General features: G+C 37.7%; 1 protein-coding gene across 1 annotated transcript in view; it reads right to left on the minus strand.

Annotated features, from left to right (window-relative positions):
* Positions 1-350: 350 nt before the first annotated feature.
* SNTG2 (syntrophin gamma 2) overlaps positions 351-25,476 on the minus strand; it is a 275,672-nt gene continuing 250,546 nt past the window's right edge. The window contains exons 15-17 of the mRNA XM_054062992.1: positions 16,367-16,459; positions 11,264-11,374; positions 351-482 (exon numbers count right to left, since the gene is read on the minus strand). Coding sequence (XP_053918967.1) covers positions 351-482; positions 11,264-11,374; positions 16,367-16,459 — 336 coding nt within the window. The remainder of the gene's footprint in view (positions 483-11,263; positions 11,375-16,366; positions 16,460-25,476) is intronic.

Genomic DNA, 25,476 nt, shown 5'->3' on the forward strand with positions numbered 1-25,476 from the left:
AAATGTTTTCATTATTTTCATTTTTCAAATGTTATTCCACTTTTCTGTCGAATAAGGGGGAGTCTGCATGATCATCAAAACAGAAACCAAAATGACACCATGAATATCATCGAATGAATATTCACTTAGAATTTTAGATTAATGCTGAAGATGACAAACTGATTCAGTTTGACTTAAGATTTTTAACTCATAGATTCAAAATGCTTAACACATCGTGAAAAGTCTTAATGTTACAGATAACACAACTATATACCTCTTATAAAATCACAAAGTTGCAATATTGTGCATGAAATAGCTACTTTCTTTAAGAAAATAATTTGTTTTCCATAGTCACAACATATACTCTGGTATCAGTTACTGTACATATATTTTCTTGCAATACTCTGACTGTCTATGAATACTGGATCCACAGATGCCACTTTTGCTGCTATAAAGGAGTGAATACAGTGTAAAACTGCCGTCAGATCCTGAAATTCAAGTTCCTAAAGAAGAAGTGAGAGAAAAAAGAAGAAAAAAAAAGAAGAGAAAATATGAATTCATATTCAGGTTTGTATTTATTTTACATAAATACAGAGCAGACTACTTAGTAAATAAATTAATGCACTTAAAATGAAAGTTTGAACCTTTATAAGGAACTGTAGAGATAAAAGTGTTAAGAATCAAAGATGTCTATCCGTACCTTGTTCATCGGCAGTGCCACATGCGAATTTAGTTTTCACTCTGTGCTACTTTATATTTTACTCATTTTGGAAAATGAAAACATTCAACTTGCAGGAACATTTCTATATTGCAACGTATTTTAAGGTATTTGATAAGTTAAGGATAATGGATGTTAGAGGTGTTTGGGTGTGGTGCAGTGTTAAGTCACATCTGGGGAGTGAGAGGAGGACACATACATTGACTGACTTTGAAGGACAGTCAAACCATCAGGTTGGGAAGCTAGAGGCAGGGTGGAAGCTAAGGCAAACTCATCCCATAACCTGCATATAGATATATGTCCGGGCATGAAATTCATATTTCTTAATTCACAAAGGGAGACAGAGTTAATCCTAACCAGTTCTCAGATTCCCTTTTTATAACGTAATCAATCCTCTGTGCACAAGTTACATTTCTTTTTCCCAACCTCCACAGAGAGAAATGGAGTGATATTCTGACACAATGACAACAAATATAATACAAAAGCCATGTTCAATTTACATGATAATACTATTTGTAAAGTCTGCAGCTGGCAAATATATTGTGGGGAGACTTGGGATGGTTTTATCTTATGGGGAGAAGACATTTGTTTTCTAAAACATGTTGACTACACCGTAGTTTATTGAGGCACACTCTGTATGCTCGTCTTCTCTACGCTCTGATCGTCTGCTTTTCCTACCACAGCATTTTATAGTACCTTCTCAACAAAGCTGCCTCAAACACAATAGTTGGAATTCAAAGTTACTGTTTCAGAAGAGGTCATCATCACATTATTTTGCTACCAAAGGCCATGTATTTACTGGGCAGAAGTGGTTTTACTACTAATGAATGTCTTAAATTGTTTGCTTGTATTTGTAGGGCATGATTTTGTGACCCTATTTTGGGCATAAATGGGAAGTTTTTGGTAGTGGGAGGAGCTGCAGGGCAGCCTCTGTAAGGAGAGGCTGGGGCTGCCCTGTGCTGGACACAGATGGTTCCAACCAACGCCAACTGTAGGACGCGACCGAGCCCCACGGCCAAGGCGGTGGCAACTCCGGGAAAGTGGATTTGAGAAAGGGCAGTAAATGCCCAAAACAGGCAACAATGCCAGTGCTGGTGCTCCGTGGCAGAGCAGGTAACACCCTGAGGGGGCTGAAACAGTGGGGGAGCTACGCTGGAGCTGAGGAAGGTAATAAGAAGCAAGGAACCACAAAGGAAAAGAGAAACAAGGAGCTGCAGAAAGAAACTGTTACACCCTGACAATATTTGAGGGCTTTACTTTATGATGATGAGATTCTACTGATTCTTTCTTAAAAAAACCCATGCAGTTTCTTTACGTCCTCAGGCACGCATAGTTTATTGGCTCAGGGATTTTATTTCCCATTAAGCAAGCGTATTATTCCCAGACAAATGTAATTTTCTGCTACTGCCTACCCTCTCCAGCACAGGGTGACAACAAGTAATATTACTGTACAAGAAGAGTAATAATATGATATTCAACAAGCTCCCAAGTCATGTTCCTCCTGGGGTTCAACAGCCCTTATGAATGCCTTTATCCTCTGTGAAACATCCACAAAACTGTAGGGAAAGACCTTGTCAGATACGGCAGCCTTGGAACAGGGAAGCTTTTAGTGGCAAGCTGACCTCCTTTGGGTTTTTGCATGCAGAAACCGAAGAGGACAATGCTTAGGCCAAGTATGAAGAAGGCAGCTAGCTACGAATATGCTAGCAGAGATTTTCAGATGCATATAATAATTTGTCTTGGGTAGGTCATCATCAGATAAATTAATCTTAACTCCTCCCAAAACCCAGAAACATAAGAATTTCTCAATTAAACAGCTTTGAGAATGTGTTAACATAAATAAAATTACTCTCACCTCCAAGAAATATTCTCTGAAATTACTGACTAATTTTCCTAAAACTATACAACAAAAAATAGCTGAATTCAGAAGCAACGCACAGCCATTTTCCGTTCCAACAGTTGAAATAATAAGCAATTTAAAACACATTATTTTTATACGATATGACACTTGCAAAATTATAAAAGAAGAACCAACACAAAATACTGTAATTTAAAAAATATAGGCATAAACTAATATAACTGATAAGCAGAATGTGCTATTTATTACTCATAGCTAATTAAACAAGGAGAAAATAAGGTAGCATTGAGGGAAGAGGCAAAAGTCTCCAAAAATTCTGCTTTTACATACTCGCTGGTCAATAAATTAAGAAATAATTATCCAAAAAAAAGCAAAATATCTTGAGAACTTGTATCAAACCAAGCACTTAGGCAACTGGTAATAATTGTCATTTGATTGGTGAAGTAATCTTTTGGGTCTTAAACTCAAAATTAGATCTCATTGTGAAAAAAATGAAGAGTGAACATTGGTTCAAATCTCTTGAGGAATTTAAGCCTATGTTACCTTTATTCTGAATTGGGGGAGCATAAACCTCCTGCTTTTTCTATGTTGATTATAGTTATGGAGCAAGTATGGAAATAAGTTTCTTTAAAATGCATTTTATTTGGAGCAGATGCCTACAGTAAATATCAATATATAACAATATAAACATTTTCAGAAAATAATAGTGACATTATTAAACTCTCGTTGTCCAAGTTTAATAAAACAAAAATGAAGTACACATTCATGGTTATTAATGAAATACAACTCAATATCAGGCAATACAGGGCTCAGTTTATCAGTTCTTAGCTCAAGTCAAAAGTTTACGTCTCCTGGACTACCAGGTTTAAAACCAGTAATTCCTAAAACATAAACCCTCTCGCGTTAATCTTAGATTTCCTCCAAAATCAACTGAAATCATCTAACAATTTCACCTCAGGTCCTGTCTGATTTGACACACTGACTGCATAGAGCCAAACAAATTAAGAGAAGAGAGCTCTTTGTGAAGCTTTTCATTTCTCTGCTCTGGCTCTATGCACTTCTAATGTATATGTTTCTCAAAATAAGCAATCAGCGGTAGCCTAACACAGATTTTAGGCAAGATTTCAGACTGCTTTACCAATGTTGTGTGAAGAGGTTTGGGATAAGAAAAAAGCAAAGACAGGAATGTCTTATCCCTGGGAGTCAGTCCTTCCCAATGCCCCTTCTGCAGAGTCTTCTTTGTTTCTATCAGGGTTCACCTTCAAACAAGGTTCAGGATCAGTCCCTCCTGACTACCTAAGAGAAGTCATCTAATCTGTTGGGATTACCTTCTTTTAATACTAATAAAATATTCTGATTTCTATAATAACCTCCATACGGTTGAAAGAGGAGCAGTACTGCTAAACCTGTTTGAAAGATAACACCTTATTTTCTCCAGTTAATACCGCAGGTTCCTTAGCCAGGGAATTATTTTCAAGAGAGGTGCGAGTGTTGGAAGTAGTCAAGCTGAGTAGCCTAATAAGTGGCAATTAAGGACTCCTCATGCAGTTTACCAGTTGCTTTGCTTCCCTCGTGCTCTCTCACATCTTCACTATTTTATGTTAGGTTATCTGTGAGGAGCGTGGTCATCTGGCATCATAAAAGAGTAAGCGACCTCTTGCAGACCTCAGTTAGATGTGGTCAACTACGGTGGGGTCAGAGTGTGGTTCACCTGAAGCCTCATGCACCAGAAGCTCCCGAAAATTCAGCTGATCTCAGTCGTATTTGACCTAGGAGACCACAAATGGGGGTGAAGCTGTGTTCCTTTGTGTTTGAAGGATGTTTGATGACTACACAGGCTCCTTCACAATCCTAAAGCTGCCTAGTTGGGTGCAGATGTTGAGGAATAGTCACATATATCTAGAGCAGAAGTTGGGGTACACATTTCTGCAGGCTCGGGACAGAGGTTGTTCAGAGAATGCGTGATCTGGTGGTGGATATAGTTTGCATGTAGATTATAACAGGGAAAGGGGAAAACGACTGGAGGTTTGTTTGGAAATAGGGTAAAAGGCAGTCTTGGGGAAATGCAGGTGTTGCATAATCAGAGAACATGGAGACAATTTCTTTTCATAAAAGGCTATCTTGAGTATGGTTTTAAATGCCTCTTCAAGTTTAGAATGCAATGTGATTTTTTTCCTAGAAAGTACCACCAATGACAATTCTTTCAAACACATGCATTGTTCTAATAATTTCTTTTTTTTAAAGACATAGTTCTATCCCTACCCAGGCATTCAGGTGACTGAATCATTTTTATTTTTCCTGTATCGTCTAATGGATCATTTTAGTTGTCCTATATCATCTAACACCACCCTTCTGCTTGCTTGCCTGATCCGTTATTGCTGTTTTTTTCTTTAATTAAGAAAATTTATTTTTGATGTATTTAGAAGAATCTTTGCATGACTAATTTTTCAATCATTAAAGCTATTCCGATTTGCTATATATACTTATCCGAATGAGTGGATCAAGTACAACAAAGGCACTAGAAGGAAGACAGCAAGAGAAGAACATAAAATATTGGATTAAAGTAGTGGGAGAACAAGACTGCAAAACTGCCTGCTGGTATTGAGAAAATAAAAAATGCATACACTGCACTGACCTCGATCGCTATATTTGGCAGCCAAGTAAGAAAAAATATACATTCTTGTTTTGTCCACCCATCTTTAGAGAGTTGGATTTATTATGTATCATAAAGAGTTTGCAACACGCTGTTGCATCATTACCCCACACACACTTAATTTTATTGATTACTTCCGAGAGCTGTTGAATTGCTATTTGAACAAGACATGAGCCTGTATCACATAAAAGGCAGATAACAGAGACTTTGACAGTGTTATCGTGCCCTGTGCATTTCATGACTTCTTGAAGGACTTTGGTAAGCCTCGGTGTCTATTAATTTTTGACAAGAGCACAACTATTGCTACTCATTGCTACACATCAAAGTCAACATGGGAGAGGAAATCCTAAATTCAGTTCTGTATCTTGGCAAGTATACCAAGACATGGTTGCCATCCCATGGTTGAGAAGAACAAATGCGTTAGTGTTGCACAGCTTGCCACGACTATTATAAACACACAAAGATAAGTTATCAGCTACCGTATGAAAGCTTCTTCAGTTATAAATTTTTATTTGGTCTCCTCTTTGTGACTGTCATTTGCTCAGAGAGCAGAAGGATGAGCTAAAGTAGTGCTCTTACCCTGCAAGCATAAGAACCAGATCCATGATGCCAAATTCACTGCCAGATGAATTGCAACTCTATCTATCAATTGTACTTAAGTCTTTCAACAGTGTTCTACAGGGACCTGGAAGAGTCAGATGGCTTTTTGCTTTCAGCTTGAGTGATTCTAAATGTCACTGTCTACTGCTAAATCTGGAACACTTTTAAATGTTGCATTGGCAGATGCAAACTTTGCTAATGTACAAGAAACCCATCTGGAAAGCTGTTCTGGAGATGCTTGTCTAGGAGCAGCCAACTAACTTCACTCATTCCAGCAAACATTAAAACAAATTTCCAACAGCAATCAGGCTGTCCAGTACCGTCATCCAGGCAAAATCTTAACTCTCACCTACAACCATCTTGCAAATGTTTTCCAAGCTGTCAAGATGTTCAGGAGTAAACTGCCAGACTTCCGCAATAAAAGACCCCTTGCTAATAAAAACACAGAAAGGCTTGAGTGCCAGCTTATGGTTTATTGATGCTAGAGATTAATGTTGCTGTAAAGAGAGAGAGCTTTGCTTGCACTCTCCTTAATTTGCCATATCTCTGAACAGTAATAATGTAGAATACATATCCTCTCAGAGGAATGCAGTAAATCAAAAGAAAGAAACACACTTGCTGACCTGTCCTTGATCACTCTCCTGAAGTTCTTCTATTTTAAAAAGAATAGCATTTGCTGCAAAACTGCTGCAAGGTCTAATTGCAAAATCAGATCACATTATCCCACTATACCACTGTGAAATTACAGAAGAGCTGAGGCTTGAAGTCAGTGAAGGAAGCATACTGAATGCACTCATATAAATACGCAGGGCCCTTAAGTTACATAAGTTGCAGACAAAAAGTATACGAGACCATTTAGCAACATTTAGTTAAAGCTTCAATACGGCTCACAATAGTCTAGAGACACTACGATTTCTTTCCTTTCTTTCTTCAATGAAATATTTGAGACCCTGTTAGTAAAAGTATCTCCCTGTTAGCAAAATATCTCAAATAAACTCTCTTTCTGTTCTTAGGATGAATTAATTATTATAATGTAATTCCACCTTTTCTTTTCCACAGAGAAGGAACAACAAAGAGAAAAAAAAAAAAAAGGAAAAAAAGGAAATGCTCAGTTAAAATATTCTTGGAAATAAGAAGTCTTGTCTTCCAGGTAGCTACACTTTAGCTAAGGGATACAAATCATCATACAGTCCAGGGAGTACTAATCTTAATTTTTATTTCTTTTAAAAGAACCTTGAAAATTCAGGGTTCATGTCATGTAGATTGGAACGAGATAATCTTTAAGGACCCTTCCATAGAATCATAGAATAGTTTGGGTTGAAAGGGACATCAAAGATCATCTAATTCCAATCCCCCTGCGATGGGCAGAGACACCTTCCATGAGATCAGGCTGCCCAAGGCCCCATCTAAAGTGACCTTGAACACTCCCAGGGATGGGGCAGCCAACACGAACCATCCTATCATTCTGATTCTACGATTATTTGCAATTTCTTAGGCCAACTAGTCTATAAGGAACTATGTCTCCCCCTTGATTCGATTGCTCAAAAAAAATAAAAAAACCCCCGAAAATACAAGCTCGTATGTTTTCTCTCTGTAATCTTACGCATCCACCTGGACTTCTCAAACATAAACTACACTATCTCCTCAATACTGCAAAAACTAACATTTAAAAATATTCCAACCACCACCCTTCCCTGTTCTGCTTTATGTTTATAACCCCTTAATCTTACTTGTAATTGGAATGTAATTTCCTTTTTTTTTTGATAACTACAGCAAACAAAGAAGCATGTAACCCATCCTCATTCACTACTTGCTCAGTTTCCACCATAAACTATGAATTATTTCTTGCCTTGTTTCTTCCAGCTCTCTCCTATTAAGTTATTGAGTACTTTTTTCATCTTCTTTTTTTTATGTATTTTTTTTTTAATTGTAACTGTTAAGACAAAACCAGTTTTTTTTTTCGTATATGAACTTATGCATAAGAAGCATGGATAATCAATATGTTCCATCTGGTTGAAGAGCACACAGGTTTAACAGTGTCCAACCAAAGGGATGTGAAAAGCCACCTCCAAAGAATTCCAAACTGCTGATCCAAGGAAAAGTTTGCCATAGCCCCTATAAACTCCATATTAATGCCACAATCCAGGAATATGTCATAATCAACCACTTTTCCCTCCTGGCTCAAAACAGTAGCAGAGCTACTTACTCATACGGATCCATTTCCATGCTATCTTGTAATTTCAGAATTTTTAAGTCTTCCTCCTATAAAAATAAGTGATTTCCTACAGAAATGAAGTGATGAAATCACATACGTGCCCATGTGCACAATTTCTGCCCTATTTGTTAAGGAGGTGGACACGTCAAAGGCCTGAATTTCTGTAACTGTGGTGTAAGTTGTTGGCAGGGGTTGGGAAGTCAAATTATCACCGGGCAAGGAAATGAAGGCAGGGAGAGAGTCGTCCTTTCCTGCCTTGACCAGCAGCTGAGGCAGATGTCCCTTGGCCACCCATTCTAAACGGGTCATCCAACCCACCAGTACACACATACCTACAAACCATCTGCAACGGCTTTTCCCCCACTTTTCAAGCTGGATGAAAATATACTGGGATTTGAAACTAATACGAATGCATCGCAATGACTTTTAGGGGATTTCAAGGGGTCAAAGTGGAGTTATTACTGTAGTACAAAGGCAGGGTAAGCTCAGGGAAGTATTGAAGTGGGAAACTATAAGGGGAATTTGTAGGGAATATGAAGGACCTGAAGGAGAAACATTCCTGATAGGAATCTAGGGCTTGTTAACTCCTTTGAATAGAAAACTTTTAAATTGGAAAAATGAATCGTTCTTCACCTAAAACCGAAGCGCACAGGAAGAAGCATCTGGCTTAGATTTTAGTGAAGGAGAAAACCCAACATCTCTAGCTAGTAATCAAATGCAAAAATAGACTCCCCCAAATGCTATTTTTTTTTCCCCCCAAGAATTGATAAGCATATAAAATTAGACATAATCCAGAAAATTCTTTTCCAACCTTAACTCTAGCGTTTACTGCCAAGTGAACATAAGTCATCTGTATCAAGCTTTATTTCACACGTAGTGCCTCATTTACTCAGGAAAAATGAAACTTCTATTATTTGATGACATTTTCTCTTTCTCATTATTGGCTGCATTTCACCGTACGGCACCATCTGGCTCAACGAATTCTCTTTCAGTACAATAAGCTGAGGCAGATAAAGTACTATACGATGGGTATTAGTGTTGGTCATTTCCCGCCTAGTCTGTAATGCTAAAGTCAAAAAAATAATACCATTAAGGTGGTGGGCATATACCTGAATCTATACATATAATTCATACACCACTTATCTGAAGTGGAGAGGCTGCAAAGCTGTATCCCAGTTTCATTTAATATGAAATCCTCGTGAGTACACCGTGCTGTGCAAGGGCAGTGGTAAAAGGTACTGAAATCCTGATAAATCCTCAGCTACTTAGTATCAACCTTTCCTCTGGCCTTTAATGAGCTTCTCCTGGGCTCTTCCAACAGTTGCAACACATATATAAATTTATGCACATACATACTTATAATTCCATATGAACTAAGCATGCACCACCTTCCATCCAATGATTTCAAAGTAGCTCACAAATATTGATAAAAAACTTGCCAATTACAAAGTGTTTTCTCTAGAGCTATGAAAATGAATAATTTTTAACGCTTTAACAAATCAGTCTCCTAGACAAAATTCACTGTAAAATTTTCATTAGGACTCACTTTTATCATTACCTTACAGATAAACAAATTTTCATAAAAAGGGTAAATTTTACAATTTGTTTAATCTAAAGTGTAAAATACAGGTTAAAACAACTAAAACCAATTGAAGTGAGCACAGAAATAAAAATACTATACAATTTAAACAAATGAGATTGTTTATCACCACTGAAAGAGGAGGGATCCACTATTAAAGCAATGGAATTCTTTGGCAAGCACTGGAATGAGGGCCCTTCGCCAATCACACACATGGGTTTAATCACACATTCATCTAATAATTTAATAATAGACAGATTGAGAAATTCACATTATGGTTTTTACACCAGTACAATCTTCCTGTCTGGCCTGGAACAAGTTATGCGAGATCTCTGCTCATGTATAAAATAATGATAGTTGTCCTTTTAAATCTCCAAGGTGTACTGTGGGAAATGAAGTGGAAATGATCTGCTACTATAGTCATTATTATAGCATTGTACTTTTTTTAGTAGATATTATCTCTTACAGTAGAGCCAACAGACAACTCAGCTTAATTTTGCTTATGAAATACCAAATATTGCATTTGTTGTAACTTTATGATAAACAAGAAAGGTTAGAGATTTTCTTCTTACAACTCTTTTTGTTTTTTTAAATTGGAAGGATAGTTAACCTTTGCACTTGGTTGCTATAGAAAACTCTCACTTTATTAAGTGGCTTTAACCTGTAAAATCCGTAATAAGAGTATTTGAGAATTTTCATGGATCTTCAGAGATTTTTCTGTTGTTTCCATTGGCTTTTGTCCACCAAATCTCAGCTGAACCTCACTCTTACCTTCATCTTCTTTGCCATATCACATTAAAGTTCTCGTTGGTTTTATAATTGCATGATTGAAAAATTAAATTTTTTTATTTGTTCTGCACCAAGCTTGAGGTCACAGGGCAAAACCTGAGCCCAGATTAAGGCATCAGAGCCAAACCTCCAGATGATGATCCAAACTACAATCCTGCATTAGAAACCGCTAAAGTTGAGTTGGAAATCTGAATTTTAAGTTTCATAATTTTATTTGATGTTTGCTAGAGAAAAAGAAGAGACACCAGTAATCACAGAGGGGCTGGAACTAAATGATCTTTAAGGTCCCTTCCAACACAAACTATCCTATGATTCTATAACTCTATGATCTCAGCTATAATAATGACAGGATGTCTCCACAGCTTTATTCCAAATCCTGCAAAGCACTGAGTAGAGCCATTATGTTCCAGAGATTGCTTGGCCCCTTGCAAGCATATTTGTTTTTTCAAGCTTAAAATCATTAATTTTATTGGTCAACTTTAAGCACACCCTTGCTTAAAATTGTAAATCTAATATATAGCATTTAAAATCTATTTAGCATTTAAATAGTTCGATTTTTACTTTAAACTTTTTAAAAACAATTTTTAGATACTAGATTTTAGATATCTATTAGAGGTTGACTAAATTTCACAGAAATCATATTTTTGAAACCATGAAACACCATCAGAACACAACTCAGTTACAGGCTTATACAAAACAGTGTAATAAATTTATACATATTACATTAATTCCATTTCTTGTGTTTCTAGAAAATAGGGGAAAAAAAGATAGACAGTGGAGTTCATCGTATGCATTTGAAAACAGAATTTTTGATGTCTTGATACCACTTCAATTTCGTTTCTTACTAAACTGAGAAAGTAGACGTTGCTTACCTTTGTCTCAATCTGTTTGGTGTCTAGATTCTGAAAAAGCAGCTTTACTCTTGTTTTCCCGTCATCTGAAGAGCCTTTGAGCTGAGAGAACTTAAACCTCCACAGCACATTCTAAAGAGAAAAAAATTGAATAAAGGCTGTGTTACACATTCTTACTCAGAACTTCTACCATTTATCAGCAGTTCTGGCTAACTTGGAAGGTCCCAGTTGATTGGAGAGTAGCAAATGTGACACTCGTCTATGAGAAGGATTTGAAGGAGGACCTGGAGAACTATGGGCCTGTCAGTCTGACCTCGGTGCTGGGGAAGGTTATGGAGCAGATCATATGCAGTACCATCAAGTGGCACATCCAGGATAACCAGGTGATCAATCCAAGTTAGCACTGGCTTAGGAAAGGCAGGTCCTGCTTGACTAACTTCATCTCTCTGACAAGAGGACTTGCTTAGTGGATAAGGGAACGGCCATGGATGCTGCCTACCTGGACTTCTGTTAATCTCTTGACACCATTTCCCACAGTATTCTCCCAGAGAAACTGGCTGCTCGTGGCTTTGAAGGATGTATTCTTTGCAAAAAAAACCTTCAACTGACTGGATGGCTGGACCCAAAGAGTTGTGGAGGAAGGATTTAAATCCAGCTGGCAAGCAGTCACAAGTGGTGTTCCCCAGGGCTCAATGCTGCGGTTGGTTCTGTTCAATATCTTTATCAAGGATCTGGGGGGGGGGGGATTGAGTGCACTCTCAGTGAGTTTGCAGATGATACTCAGCTGAGTGGGAGTGTTGATCCGCTGAAGAGAAGGAAGACTCTACAGAGGGACCTGGACAGGCTGGATCGATGGGCCAAGGCCAATTGTATGAAGTTTAACAAGTCAAAGAGCTGAGTCCTCCACTTCAGTCACAACAACAGCCATGCAATGCACCAGGCTCGGGGAAGAGTGCCTGGAAAGCTGCCCAGCAGAAAAAGACCTGAAGGTGTTGGTCAACAACCAGATGAATATGAGCCAGCAGTGTGCCCTGGTGGACAAGATGGCCCAGAGCATCCTGGCTTGTACCAATAATAGTGTGGCCAGGAGCAGGGAAGTGATCAGTCCCCTGCACTCAGCACTGGTGAAGCTGCACCTTGAATACTGTGTTCAGCTTTGGGCTCCTCACTACAAGGAAAACATTGAGATGCTTGAGTGCATACAAAGAAGAGCACCTCAAAGGTGGGGAAGAGCCCAGAGCACAAGACTTATGAGGAGTGGTTCAGGGAACTGGGGTTGTTTAGCCTGGAGAAAAGGAGGCTGGACTAGACCTTGTTACCCTCTACAAATACCTGAAAGGAGGTTGTGGTTAGGTGGGTGTTTGTCTCTTCTAGTATGTAACAAGTGACAGGATGAGAGGAAATGGCCTCAAGCGGCACCCGGGGAGGCTTAGACTGGATATCAGGAAAAATCTCTTCACTTAAAGTCTTGTCAAGCATTGAACCAGGCTGCCCAGGGAAGCGGTTGAGTCACTATCCCTGAAGGTATTTAAAAGATGTTTCTATGTGGTACTTAGGGACATGGTTTAGTAATATTTATGTATTAAGATAAAGGACTAGGCTAGTAACCAGAGCATGAGATAACAGGTTGGTTGCAGAGCAAATAAAATTAACAGCGCTGCATCATATGTGAAAGCAAAAGGTACGGTATTAATACTCACCAATTAAATTGTTATTTAGAAATTTTCTAAAATGTAAATGTTTCAGTTGCCCATGTAATATCAAAATCCGTAGCTAAAGCTTAGCTCTAGAAAGCTCCATGAGGGTATTTATATTAGTTTCACTATGAACATAATTCCATACCATGTCTTGATCTTTCATATTTCAGCTGGCTCATCCGTGTAATGTAGATAATGTCTTACACAGATGTTGCGGAGTTGAATTTACTGATGTGTGTAACATGGTTTGAAATCCTCTGATAAAATAAGCTATAGAAATGAAAAATCTTATTATTGAAATCAGTCTCACAAACCACAAAAAATAGGCCCTGTATTACATATTTGTAAAATATATAAGAATTCTAGGCTTCTTGGTCTCCTACAGGTATGTCCTACAAGCATCCTACTGCTGCTGGCAAATGCTAGACTGACAGGTATGTTTTAATAGTTATAGAGACCATTTCTGAAAACAAATACTGGAAAATTATTTTTGAAACTGATGTAATTTTCTGTATTTCTTGTAATGCTTTCCATTGATTGCCTGAAGATATGCACACTTAAAAAAACACAAGGTAACAACTTGCATCCAGGCTTCCTACTGATGTTTCCTCAATATCTACAATCTTAACAAAAATTCTGTGCATGCGTTGAAACGTGATACAGTCCCTGGACACTGCCATGAAAACGTAATTTAAAACCTTTGAAGGCTTTTTCATGAGCACACACAGAGAAATGTTTGCTATGTTCCATTTTCCAAGACACTGCAAAATTTTGTTTTCATGTGGGCCAGTGCTACCGATGGTCTTCAGAACTCTACTCATAGCTTGGAAGTGAATGACCTATAAATAAATATACACAAGGCACAAAAAGCCTGATTCCACCTCCTGGTTGCCTGCAGACATAAATGTCGTTGAATTAGACAAATATAACAGATGAGGAAAAACCCAACTGTACTGCAGCATTGTGATGGTTCTTAAACTTTGCATTCGTGAACAGATTTTTACTGGGTCCCAAGCGCCTAATCAGACCACCTGAAAGTATTCAAAGCTTAAATGATTTTGGATCTAAACAGGATAGATGAATGTTCACTACGTAAAATAACTGCTTGGGTGGAGATGAAACAAGAACTTAGGAGCAATCTAGCAATAACAGGCTTTGCTGGAGCCATCACCTCTGTCAACAATACTGAGCGGCAAAGAAAAGTCGATTGCTCTGGAAGGTGGAAGAAAATGCATAGTTTGGGATCTCTTTATCTTGGATGAGCGGCTGGAGGTACAGGATAGGGAAGATGAACCAACAAGGCAAACTAGCTCAAAAACCCTCTACGATTAGAAGCAAAAGCACCTGCAGACCACAGAAGTATGTCTGTGATGGGCCAAAGCCGGTAAAAACTGAATGAGTTAAGCCCATGGTGACCCTGGAATAGAACATGTATGAAATGAAGTAATTCAAATCAGTTTAAGAATCCCCCAACACTGTTCCAGAGAACAGCTTTCTAAAAAGACACCTAAACTCCTAAGCAAAAGTTCTTGCCCTTTTTATTTTGGCAGTTGTAATAAGAAGGGTCTCTTTACATTATTTTACAGACTGTAATAAAGAACATTTTTTAATGAGTACATGAGCCAGTTGCCCAAAATTGGAGATCCAGGCTTAGAGTCATAAGGCAGGCAGGGCAATGGCCTTCATTTTAATAAGCCTGCGTGAACACCTTTGGAAAAATAAGCTTTTCAGCAAAAATTGATGTGTCCTTAATGAACTGTTAATTGCTTGACCACTTCAACAATCTATTCTGTGTTGGTAGGAAATATTCTGAAAAATCTGAGTGTTGGGCAACACAGACAACTTCAGCTGACAACTACGAGAAGCAAGATGAACTGCAGGAGCCCCTCATTACTACTTTACTCAGGCTTGAGAATGTAGAAGACATTGCTATCTCTCACACAGATGAACAATAAATGTCTTGAGCTCTCCAGAGTTTTTACAGTCAAACAACACAATCAATCTATCTTACGTTGCTTTTTATTTATCCTTAGATAAGCAACAAAAGTTTACCTAAACCCTTCTCATCATCAATACTGAAGGTACGCACTGGAGATCAAAGTGATATCCTATACCTATAGGCATTTATACCTATAAGTATATATTCTACTGAATGCAATAGGAACAGGATTTTAATTATAGCTCATTTTCTGATCTTGTAAAAGCAGCATCAATTGAAAAGTTTATAATTCTAAAGGTGGGAGTACACTCAAATCAGTCTTCACATTTAGCAGAAACATTTCATACAGTCTAACTAAAGATATGACTTCCTATAGTTAATTTGTGGCGACACGCAAAATGTGTACAACTGTGCAAAAAGCAGAATTTCGGAATGCAGTATTACCTGAGGCAAAGAAAGATATGCAAATGTATTTCCTGGAATTTTATGCCACCTCTTAGTATAGCACACAGTGCAATCAGTCTCAGTGTTCAAATAACACTGATCCTGGACATTATTTCTCTGCATAAAGATTTATGCATTTGACTCCAAAACGCCAAATTACCAACACACAAAAATTAGATCCTGTGCCACTATTTCAAAATGCAGTATGTTTCCTCTTCACTCAGAATGACTGACTGGATTTCCTTAATAAATATTAAAAAATCCATTCACCTTGGAGTTGAAGACTGTATTTCACAAGACAGACCTTCCACTGCACAGCTCCATTAAGGCAGAAATATATTTTTTTATACATTTACTTCTACTGGCAAATAATCATATAAATCCATCGTGACTAATTTAAATTAAAGTATCACTTTAAATTATATATAAAATAGAATTATAGAGAGAGCTTGGGGGTTGGCATGCATCATAAACCATCCCCTGTAGGCACTTTATATATATATAGCCACTCTGTTTTGCAAGATAAGTGAATTGAATCTTACAGATGATGACTTTAAAACATATTTGCCCTTGTTCTGTTTATTTTAGACATGGCCTAAGTTTTTTACGAAGGAAGAATAATTAATCCTATTTTATATCCGTAGCTGCAAAACAAGGAGAATCAGGTGACATTTATTTTCATGACAGGTGATCTTTTAAACATCTTGACATTATCTCTTTACTAAGAAACCAAGTTCTCTGCTGAATATAACCTTCCTTTGCCTTCATTATTTGAAAAAAAAAAACTATGTCTTTCTCAAAAACTTATCTTTACATGCTAAGGCACAAGTATTGTCCCTTTCTTGTCCCAAATTGACTACCTTTCAGTAGCACTGTATAAATAAAAAGTACAGTACATTTGAGGAAGAAATGTTTGACATCAACATAAAAAAATTTCATTATTGAACAACATAAAAAATTAAGGTTAATGATAATGTCAAAACAGTAAAACAAACTCCTTTTTTGTTAAAAAAGAGTTATGCTTTCTTTACTATTTCCTCTTACCTTTGTTTTACTGTCAAAACAGGTGAATCCCAGAGCAAAGTCGACTGTGAAACACAGGGTATCCCCTTGCCAACTGCACATATATGTTTTAGACTGAAAAAAAAATGCATGATTTTTGAAGGAACGACCATCATCACCATTTATCATATAAAAAATAATTTATAGTTCATTTTGTGTGTGTGTGTAGGAAGACATTCAGCTGGCAACATCAGTATTGCTTTATATTATTGCATTTTAAAACTGTCAATAACTTCTGACTGTAATTCAGTATGAGCTCTGTCAACTAGAATTCAGCTGGAGGTCTTCTCTACTTCAAGTCACTCTTCCAGCAAATAATCATCATATTTCTTGGAAACCATCCCTTACCAATGCAACTCGGAACAAATGAAGCCAAATCTGACTCTTTCAAATCTTTTGGGAAACTGCTTAGAACTGCTCTATTAAAGACTTCTGATATCATGTCTGGCATGTGCAGGGAATAGTGCCTAAATGTGTAGTGATTGCAATCTAATTATGATAAAGCTATCCATCTAGTTGACATCTCCATCTTCTTTAAACTTTGTAGACAGTCTTTGTTGTTTCGCAATCTTTTCTCATTTGTAAACTTGGGTGACATGGCACTGCAGTGCTTTGTTGTCTCTGCAGAGTTTCTTTCAGTTCTAAAAGTGGTTTTAACACAAGAATGTCCTAGAGGAATTTCAAATTAATAAACGTGCTTAAGTTGAAAATTGTCCTCTTCATTGTTTTTCAAGATTTTTAGTATGATCTAAAAGTTCTGCATTTAGTAATTGTGAAGGCTTCCCCTTTCCACTATTAATAAAAATATTTAGAGTTATACTAAAATAAGCATTTCTGAGTTAGAGATATGATGTTTTATATAGGATTTTGGCATTATATATAGTATTTTTGGCACCGTGATTTAGTGGGATGTCCCTGCCCGTGGCAAGGGTGTTGGAACTAGAACATCTTTAAGGTCCCTTCCAACCCTAACTATTTTATGATCCTATGATTCTATGATTTTGAAAGGACTGGAAATGAAATTAACTAATCAGTACAGGTTAGTATTATAATCAGCTCAAAAGTGACATAGATGTATGTTATTTCTGAATAAATTATTTTACTCACTGGTGTTCAAAGATCATATTACTTGGAATTTAAAAAAAATTCAGTGATTGATATTCAATTAAAATGGCATTTAAATATCCGTACATTTTATCAGTAATTATAAGGTGGCATTAAGCACCAGTCATAACTTAATCTCCATTATTTTCCAATTAAAAAGGTTATACTAGCTGAGCTTTGAGTCAGTGAAACAAATTTTAAAACCCATTAAATTAGATTCCCCCAATGGGTAAGCATCTAATTGCCCAGCCACAAATGGTGAATACTAAAATGAACTATGCCCAAATCATTAGCCTGGAGTATTTCACAAATATTCCACACCTGAAAATAATGGAATTGGTTTGGAAAACATTCACAAATACTACAGACACACCGAATGTGTTGCATTTCATGTGATAAAAAGATTACAAATAGACATATATATGGTTTATATTACAAAATACAGTAATAGCCTTCTCTGTACAACAGAATTAGTTTGGGGTTTGCTGTATAAATTTTAAACCCTACCTATCGGGCAGCTCTGTGATAAGGATCCACAGCTCCACTCATTAACAGTAGCGCTATTCCATTTCATTCTTGCCCTTGGAATAAGCTTCCCGTACACTTGCAATTGCATGATCACCCTTGATTATCGACAACAATCATTTACATGGAAGTTTGATGTAAGAAATCTAGGCTTAACTGTCTTTTAGTGAATTCTGTAAAACCTAAAGTAGCACAGCATGTTCGCCAGCTCGAGAACTCAGTTTAAGGAACAGAGAGGAAAAGAATAAGTTATTTTAAAACCACTTCCTTATTGAGTGGAAATGAGATTTTTCTGGGCTTAGGGCTATATACCAGCTTGTCACAAACCACTTGGGGATTGTAAGAAGAGGTAGATGAGAATCTATAAGGTTATCAACCTTAAGATATGCATTAAAATATTTTCCAATCATCCTGCTATGCCCTAATAGCCACATTAATTTACATAACTCATAAACATGAAAATTCAAAACATTAAGAAATGTGGTATAGCGACTATTTTTGGTTTGCAATGCTCCAGGCAAGATGTAAAAGTGTTCTCAGCTCTACCTTGGGTGATTCGGAACATTGCGGGGATGCAGATTGAGAGTTCAATCCTGATGAAATTCTTTAGTCAAAGGATTAAGAAGGTAGCTGTGAAAAGGAAGGCCTCACGCCTGAAGTGCAACAGCTAAGAAAAGTGTACTATGCATCCCAGATCAATTATTTAATGTTTTCCAACCAATGATGAAATGATCTGTAGAAAAATTATTTGTATGAAAAGATAATTATAAAACTCCTATCTGTGTAATTCTTCAGGTATCAGTATCACAATGTATAGACCTTTAACTCATGAAAACCTCACTGAGTCGATAATGTGACTTATTTGGACTTCTATCCAGTAAAAGGATAACACATGTCCAAAGGGAATCATAGAATAGTTTGGGTTGGAAGGGACCTTAAAGCCCATCCAGTTCCACCCCCCTGCCATGGGCAGGGACACCTCCCACTGGCTCAGGCTGCCCAAGGCCCATCCAACCTGGCCTGGAACCCCTCCAGGGATGGGGCAGCCACAGCTTCCCTGGGCAACCTGGGCCAGGGCCTCACCACTCTCATGGTGAAGAAATTCCTCCTTATGTCCAGTCTAAATCTGCCCCTCTCCAGTTTATACCTGTGGGCTTACGGTACAGGGCTTATAATTTGTAACTTATGTCCAAATAATACGGCTTATTTGGGCTTAGAGCCAATATGAAGATAATTTAAGTCCAAATAACATATCCAAATAAGGCAAGAAGAGTGGTTTTGATTCATCCATAGAAAGAATCTCTAATGATCTCTTGTTCCTGTTCAGAATGATGGCACTGAACTATCTTTTACATGAGTATCTGTCCACGAAGACCTTGAGAGGGTTTAATAGTTACAATGACTACACACATACACTCCCATAACCATACAGTTTTCCCAGAAATAATTCATCTTTGATCTATTCTCCTCGTTTAGTCTCAGGATCCAGGAGCTCCCGCCCTGCCGATGGCAGGTTCCATTTGAGTTATCCTGCAGAACCTACGGATGTTCCAGCTGCTGCTGGAGAAGAGGAGGCTGAGGGGAAGACCTTATTACTCTCTACAACTACCTGAAAGGAGGTTGTGGAGAGGAGGGAGCTGGGCTCTTCTCCCAAGTGACAGTGGACAGGACAAGAGGGAATGGCCTGAAGCTCCATCAGGGGAGGTTCAGGCTGGATATCAGAAAAAAATTCTTCACGGAAAGAGTCATCGGGCACTGGCAGAGGCTGCCCAGGGAGGGGGTTGAGTTGCCTTCCCTGGAGGTGTTTAAGGAACGGGTGGATGAAGTGCTGAGGGACATGGTTTAAGGGAGTGTTAGGAATGGTTGGACTCAATGATCCAGTGGGTCCTTTCCAACCTGGTGATTCTATGATTCTGTGATTCCTGGGGTAGAGTCGTGCTGGCCAGCATGACGCTGTCGTGCTAGCACTGCACTGTAAGCTTAGGCAGCATCATGCAATGCTCCTACTTTTATGCACTAATTAGTATTACCTCACTTACTGGCTATCCCAGTCTCGAGCAGCCCTGTACCCTTTGCCTGTCTTGTCCAAGCCCTCACCGTGGGTCCCCAGCGCCAGAGCAGCTCATGTGAGAGCGAGCAAGCCTCTTTGCTCCGAAAGCAGAAAGTTAAAAGCAAGCCACAGCTTTTCCTTCTTGCTAATGAACTTTCTGCCCCTCCTCAGCAAATTGCTGATAGAAAGCTGAACTCATCTCTGCACAAACTGCAGAAGATTGAGATCCCCGGAGAGAAGTAATCAGGCTGGGTAGGGTAGAGAGTTAGGAAAAAGAGAGTACTGGAAACTAAATGGTGAGAAAAAGGGCCCACACCTAGGAGCAGGAGGTGTCAGCAAGAGTGTTTACAGCCTTCAGAATGAAATAAAGTCTGCATTTAGCCAAGGGCAAGAATTCAGCCCTCTAACAAGGTCACGTCTGCTGATCTTGTTCAGCACGTCTTGTTCTTGATCAGCAGTTTGTCTTTTACTTCCATCTACATCTGATGGCTGCACTTGATGATCTTGGAGGTCTTTTTCAACCTCTGCAATTCTATGATTCTACAAAACTCTCTTGCATCTCAATCCCAGTATGATTCTACAACTAATTAATATTATGAGGCTTGGAGAGCCTAGTACATATGTTGTCATCATCCAAATATCACTGATACTTGTTTCTTCTTATTTCCGAGACCAAATCCCACTTCTTATTATATTTAATATCTTTTTTTTTTTTCAGCCTGTCAGTGTGGGCCTCTGTAAACAACGAGAGGAAGTTTGTAGGACTTGTCCGAGGAACTTAAATGCCTGAAACAGAGAAGGACCTAAATAATGCAGTATGCTTTCAAACTAAAATAATGCACAATGGCATTCAAAATAGATTGAAGGTAAGGAAAAATATACCTATACCAATAGCAGACCGTTTGTAACACAAATTCTTAAGACTTTATACAGCAGCTTTTCACAAGCTATTAAATCGCAGAGTAGCAGGAGTAAGGCTTCTCAATGCATTCAATGTATCTACTGAAACACAGAGTTCGGTAAAAGCGTTAATATGGGATCAGCTAGGTCAAGAATGAGCTTTTTTTTGAAAATTACACTCTCAGCATAAAAAACTCTCTGAGTAGGATGTGGAGATGGTGATAAGAGCAACTAGAGTTGTTATGGTTGTACTGAGAAATATATCTCAGCCCACATACAGAGAATGTACTAGGAGGCATACAAAATTAAACCCCTTAATTCTGAAGACAGCCTGCAAAATCTTCTTCAACAGTCTTTTTGCATGGAATTATTTGCCCAAAGAGAAGTGCTTTTTAAACACTTTGAAATTCCAATATAGTGGAATTAAAACTGCACATACTTCGGCTTTCTGATATCTTAAAATTCTAACAGTTATCTTAGGATGTAATGTTTTATATAATATATTGCCATTTTTTAAAGCAAAACTTTCAGAAGACATTTATAAAGTACGTTAAAATAATTCTCACTCTGAATCCATGTAACATATAAGAAAATGAAATGACAATGAAATCCAACATTCATCAAAAGTGAGTTCTCAGAAATCTCATCCAGAACAGAATTCCAAAACTCAGGTGCATTCTTCTTCCAGATAATTGTGCATAAGGATCAGCAAAATACCTTTTTTAACTTTAGTGATAGTGAATGAATGAATGAATAATATCTTTGCTTAAAATATGTGGCACTCATTTGTCCATTCCTTTAAGGAATTATCACAATTAAAAGGTTATAGAACACTTATGGCCAGGTACAATTAAAACCACCTTTTTGAAACAAAACAGATCTGATTAAAAATCTTATAAAGTCCTTCAAGATCTAGACATAATGAGGAATTTCTTCACCATGAGAGTGGTGAGGTCCTGGCCCAGGTTGCCCAGGGAAGCTGTGGCTGCCCCATCCCTGGAAGTGTTCCAGGCCAGGTTGGATGGGCCTTGGGCAGCCTGAGCCAGTGGGATGCCCGTCTATGGCAGGGGTTGGAACTGGATGAGCTTTAAGGTCCCTTCCAATCCAAACTATTCTATGATTCTATGATTCTATGATCTACAGTTGCTACAATCAAAGGAATTGCATTTATTGGCCTACAATGCCACTGGTTTTGCATATTTGAGTGGGTATCATTATATAAAAGTACATTCTCTTGTAAAAGATGGTGCTATAATCTGATGATTTCCAGACACTATAGCTGGTTTTTGAACACTGATGTTCATCTGTGATTCAGCTTATACGTCAGCAAGAGAGACACTAGAACTAAACGTAAGATTTTTCGAAGTACTCAAATAATGGGTCGTTATGCTTTCCCTGAGCTTCAAAGAAAGCTTCTATTGATTTCAATAGAAGCAGTGCTAGCTCAGCGCTTACTGCTTTAGAAAATAACACCAATGCTTAATATGTTCATGTTTTACATCCCGGTTTTCTCAGGATAGTGCTACGCTTGAAACTTTTGCCTTTAAGTCATTTATTACAACCTGAGCCACACATAAGTAAAATCCCTGCCACACAACAGCTGTTCTAACTGAAATAAATATCTGATCTAATCTATTTGTAATGCTCAGGACATTTTAGCAGCTAACTGCAAAAATGGTTTTCTTAGTAGAGCTTTCACTGCACAGACGGAAAACTTCAGCATAACTGGGATTAAGCATTAAACTGCTGTCATAAAGAGATTGGGCCTACCTGCGTATGTGGCCTGAAGATAATGTTGCTCTACAGGGAATTTTGTTCCTGTAGAAAGACTAATATGTCAACTAATTTCTCCTAAAACACTGTACGTTCAGCTATTACTTAGGAAGATGAGCAGATAATGCCCACACATGGTCATAGCATTGTCTTTAATATGAACCTATGGTTAACATAAATGTGACAGAATCATAGAAATATAGAAACATAGAATAGTTTGGGTTGGAATGGTTGGATTTAAATTTACTTGTCATCATTGTTTGTAAAGAGATTCATTTCAACAGGGTTACTGAATCACACACTTTCTCAGAATTCTCCTTTTTGTAAGCATTTGCCCCTTGAAATATGGTTTTAAGATAACTGAAAAGAGAATGATACTGTGTGGGGGATTTCATCCTGTTTTATTGCATTCTTTATGTCATTTAATGCTGCTGCCATTTGCTAAAAAAGTTTAAAAAAAATATCATACAACATAGGCAGGCACAACTCAAAAGCACTTTTGAACACACCATTGCACCTAAAGGTCTCTTTTTCCACAAACTGTGTGAGGACAAATCTCAGAAATAGAGTTGTTCTTAAAGAAAGAAAACCACATAGAAGACGTACAGGATAAGGGTAACAACCCCTCTGTCAAAGAAAAGACCCAATGACCCTCAATGATCATAGAATCATAGAGTCATAGTATAGTTTGGGTTAGAAGGGACCTTAAAGATCATCCAGTTCCAACCCCTCTGCCATGGACAGAAACAACCCACTGGCTTAGGCTGCCCAAGGCCCATCCAACCTGGCCTGGAACCCCTCCAGGGATGGGGCAGCCACAGCTTCCCTGGGCAACCTGGGCCAGGGCCTCACCACTCTCATGGTGAAGAAATTCCTCCTTATGTCCAGTCTAAATCTGCCCCTCTCCAGTTGACAGCCATTAGAGCCATTAGAAGAAAGGAGATTTGCTACCTCCTCTGCTGAACAGGTAGACTATGACTTAAATTGGTTGCAGGAGATGACAGTGAGATAAATGGAGGTAGGAGGACAAAATCGAAGGCCAGCAGCTTAGCGGTGGTCATCCTCTAGCGGTGAGATTTCCAAGAACATTTTTTAGCCTTGGCTTAGAATCATAGAATCATAGAATCAGTAGGTTGGAAGGGACCTACTCATGTCAGGAGCCGATTGTGCTTCCTCATCTCTGTGCCTGAGCAACAGCTTCCTGGGTTTGCAGCAACTCATTTTTCATAAAGAAAAGCAAGATATAACAGGGACTTAATTGCTTAACAGCTTCCTACGTGGAGAGTGTCCCAAGCAGACCTTCACATACCCGAGGCAGATACTCAATCACAGTAAACTGCCCGGCATCACCCATTTTAGTGGAACTCTACTGGTTTACTTCAGCAAAGGCACTGACGTATTTTTCATACAGTTCATTACTATATAATATTTTTTTTCTCCCTTTTTCTGGTTATCTATATGTTCTGTAATTTTGCAATTGAAAAAAGATTTTAAACACAAATATCAACAAAAGACTTTCCTGAGTACAAAATTCAGTTCTGAATCAATGATGCCTGGACTGGGACTTTGTTTTTCTCCCTGATTCTAATAAAGGAATCACGGGTGGAGAATAACAAGGAACACCAAATTTGAAATCATAAAATTAAATGTCAACATTCTAAGGTAATATTACTCTATAAATTTGAAATTCTGTGAGAGTAACTTCTTGACAGCTTCAATAGTTTCATCCTGATTCAAGACTTTAAGATCCTCTGGAAGACAATAACAAAACTATACCCTCCTAACCACATAGCTGTTAACTAAATCTTTGGATTTATAAGTAAATATAAATCTATGTAATATATATATATAAAATCTTTACACTTACCCTTTCAATATAAACCACTTGCAATTTTAAGAATACATTACTATTTTTAGAAATATGGATGTAGCTTCATGAAAGTGGACATTTTAGATTAATCATGTTTAAAATACAGAATACATAAACAAGATTTTGTTCAATAGCCTTGTAAATTGCTACATTCTCTTGCTTTTTGAACAAATGATTACAGGTATATTACTTGGTTCTCACCTGGTATCAGAATGGTTAATTATTAATAATTTTTACAAATATATTTACAATTAATCCATATAGCTCTCAGCATCTTTCTTTGTATTGGAGAATGGTACAGTTTTTCCATCAATGTGAAAATTAATAAGAATCTAACAGTACTCCTAGAGATGACTACTTAAGCTGGAATTGAAATAAGCTCTCATAATGAAAGCAATCAACACCTTAATTGTGTAATTAAACCAAGTGCTTCTGACAAAAAAAACCTGGTAAGTATCGTTCACAACCTTATAAATCTAACCTAATCTCAGCGACATTTAATATCTCACCTGAATTTAAGGAGGATATTCACTTTACTTATGTGTTTGTTTCAGAAATTAGTTCTGAATTACCATGTGGTGGTGTTTCCATTCTTAATGGCACTCCTATATATATAATTCTATTTCATATATGCTTCATTATCATCACGGAATATAAAATTAATATAGCATTGCCAACTGTGTTTAACATCTTTGCATTTTAAATATATTATTTGGCACTCACAAGAATTACACTGTGATCTGCCAATCCTGATTTACTCATCCTCTCAGCTTACCATGAAGAATTAATAGATTCATAAGTTAGAAATGACAATTATTTCTGACTGCCTAATTTCTGCTAGATTTTGTTTATTTAGGTGGAATTCCTTCT

Source organism: Cuculus canorus, chromosome 3 (assembly GCF_017976375.1).
Source record: "Cuculus canorus isolate bCucCan1 chromosome 3, bCucCan1.pri, whole genome shotgun sequence".
In the NCBI taxonomy this organism is placed as follows: Eukaryota; Metazoa; Chordata; class Aves; order Cuculiformes; family Cuculidae; genus Cuculus; species Cuculus canorus.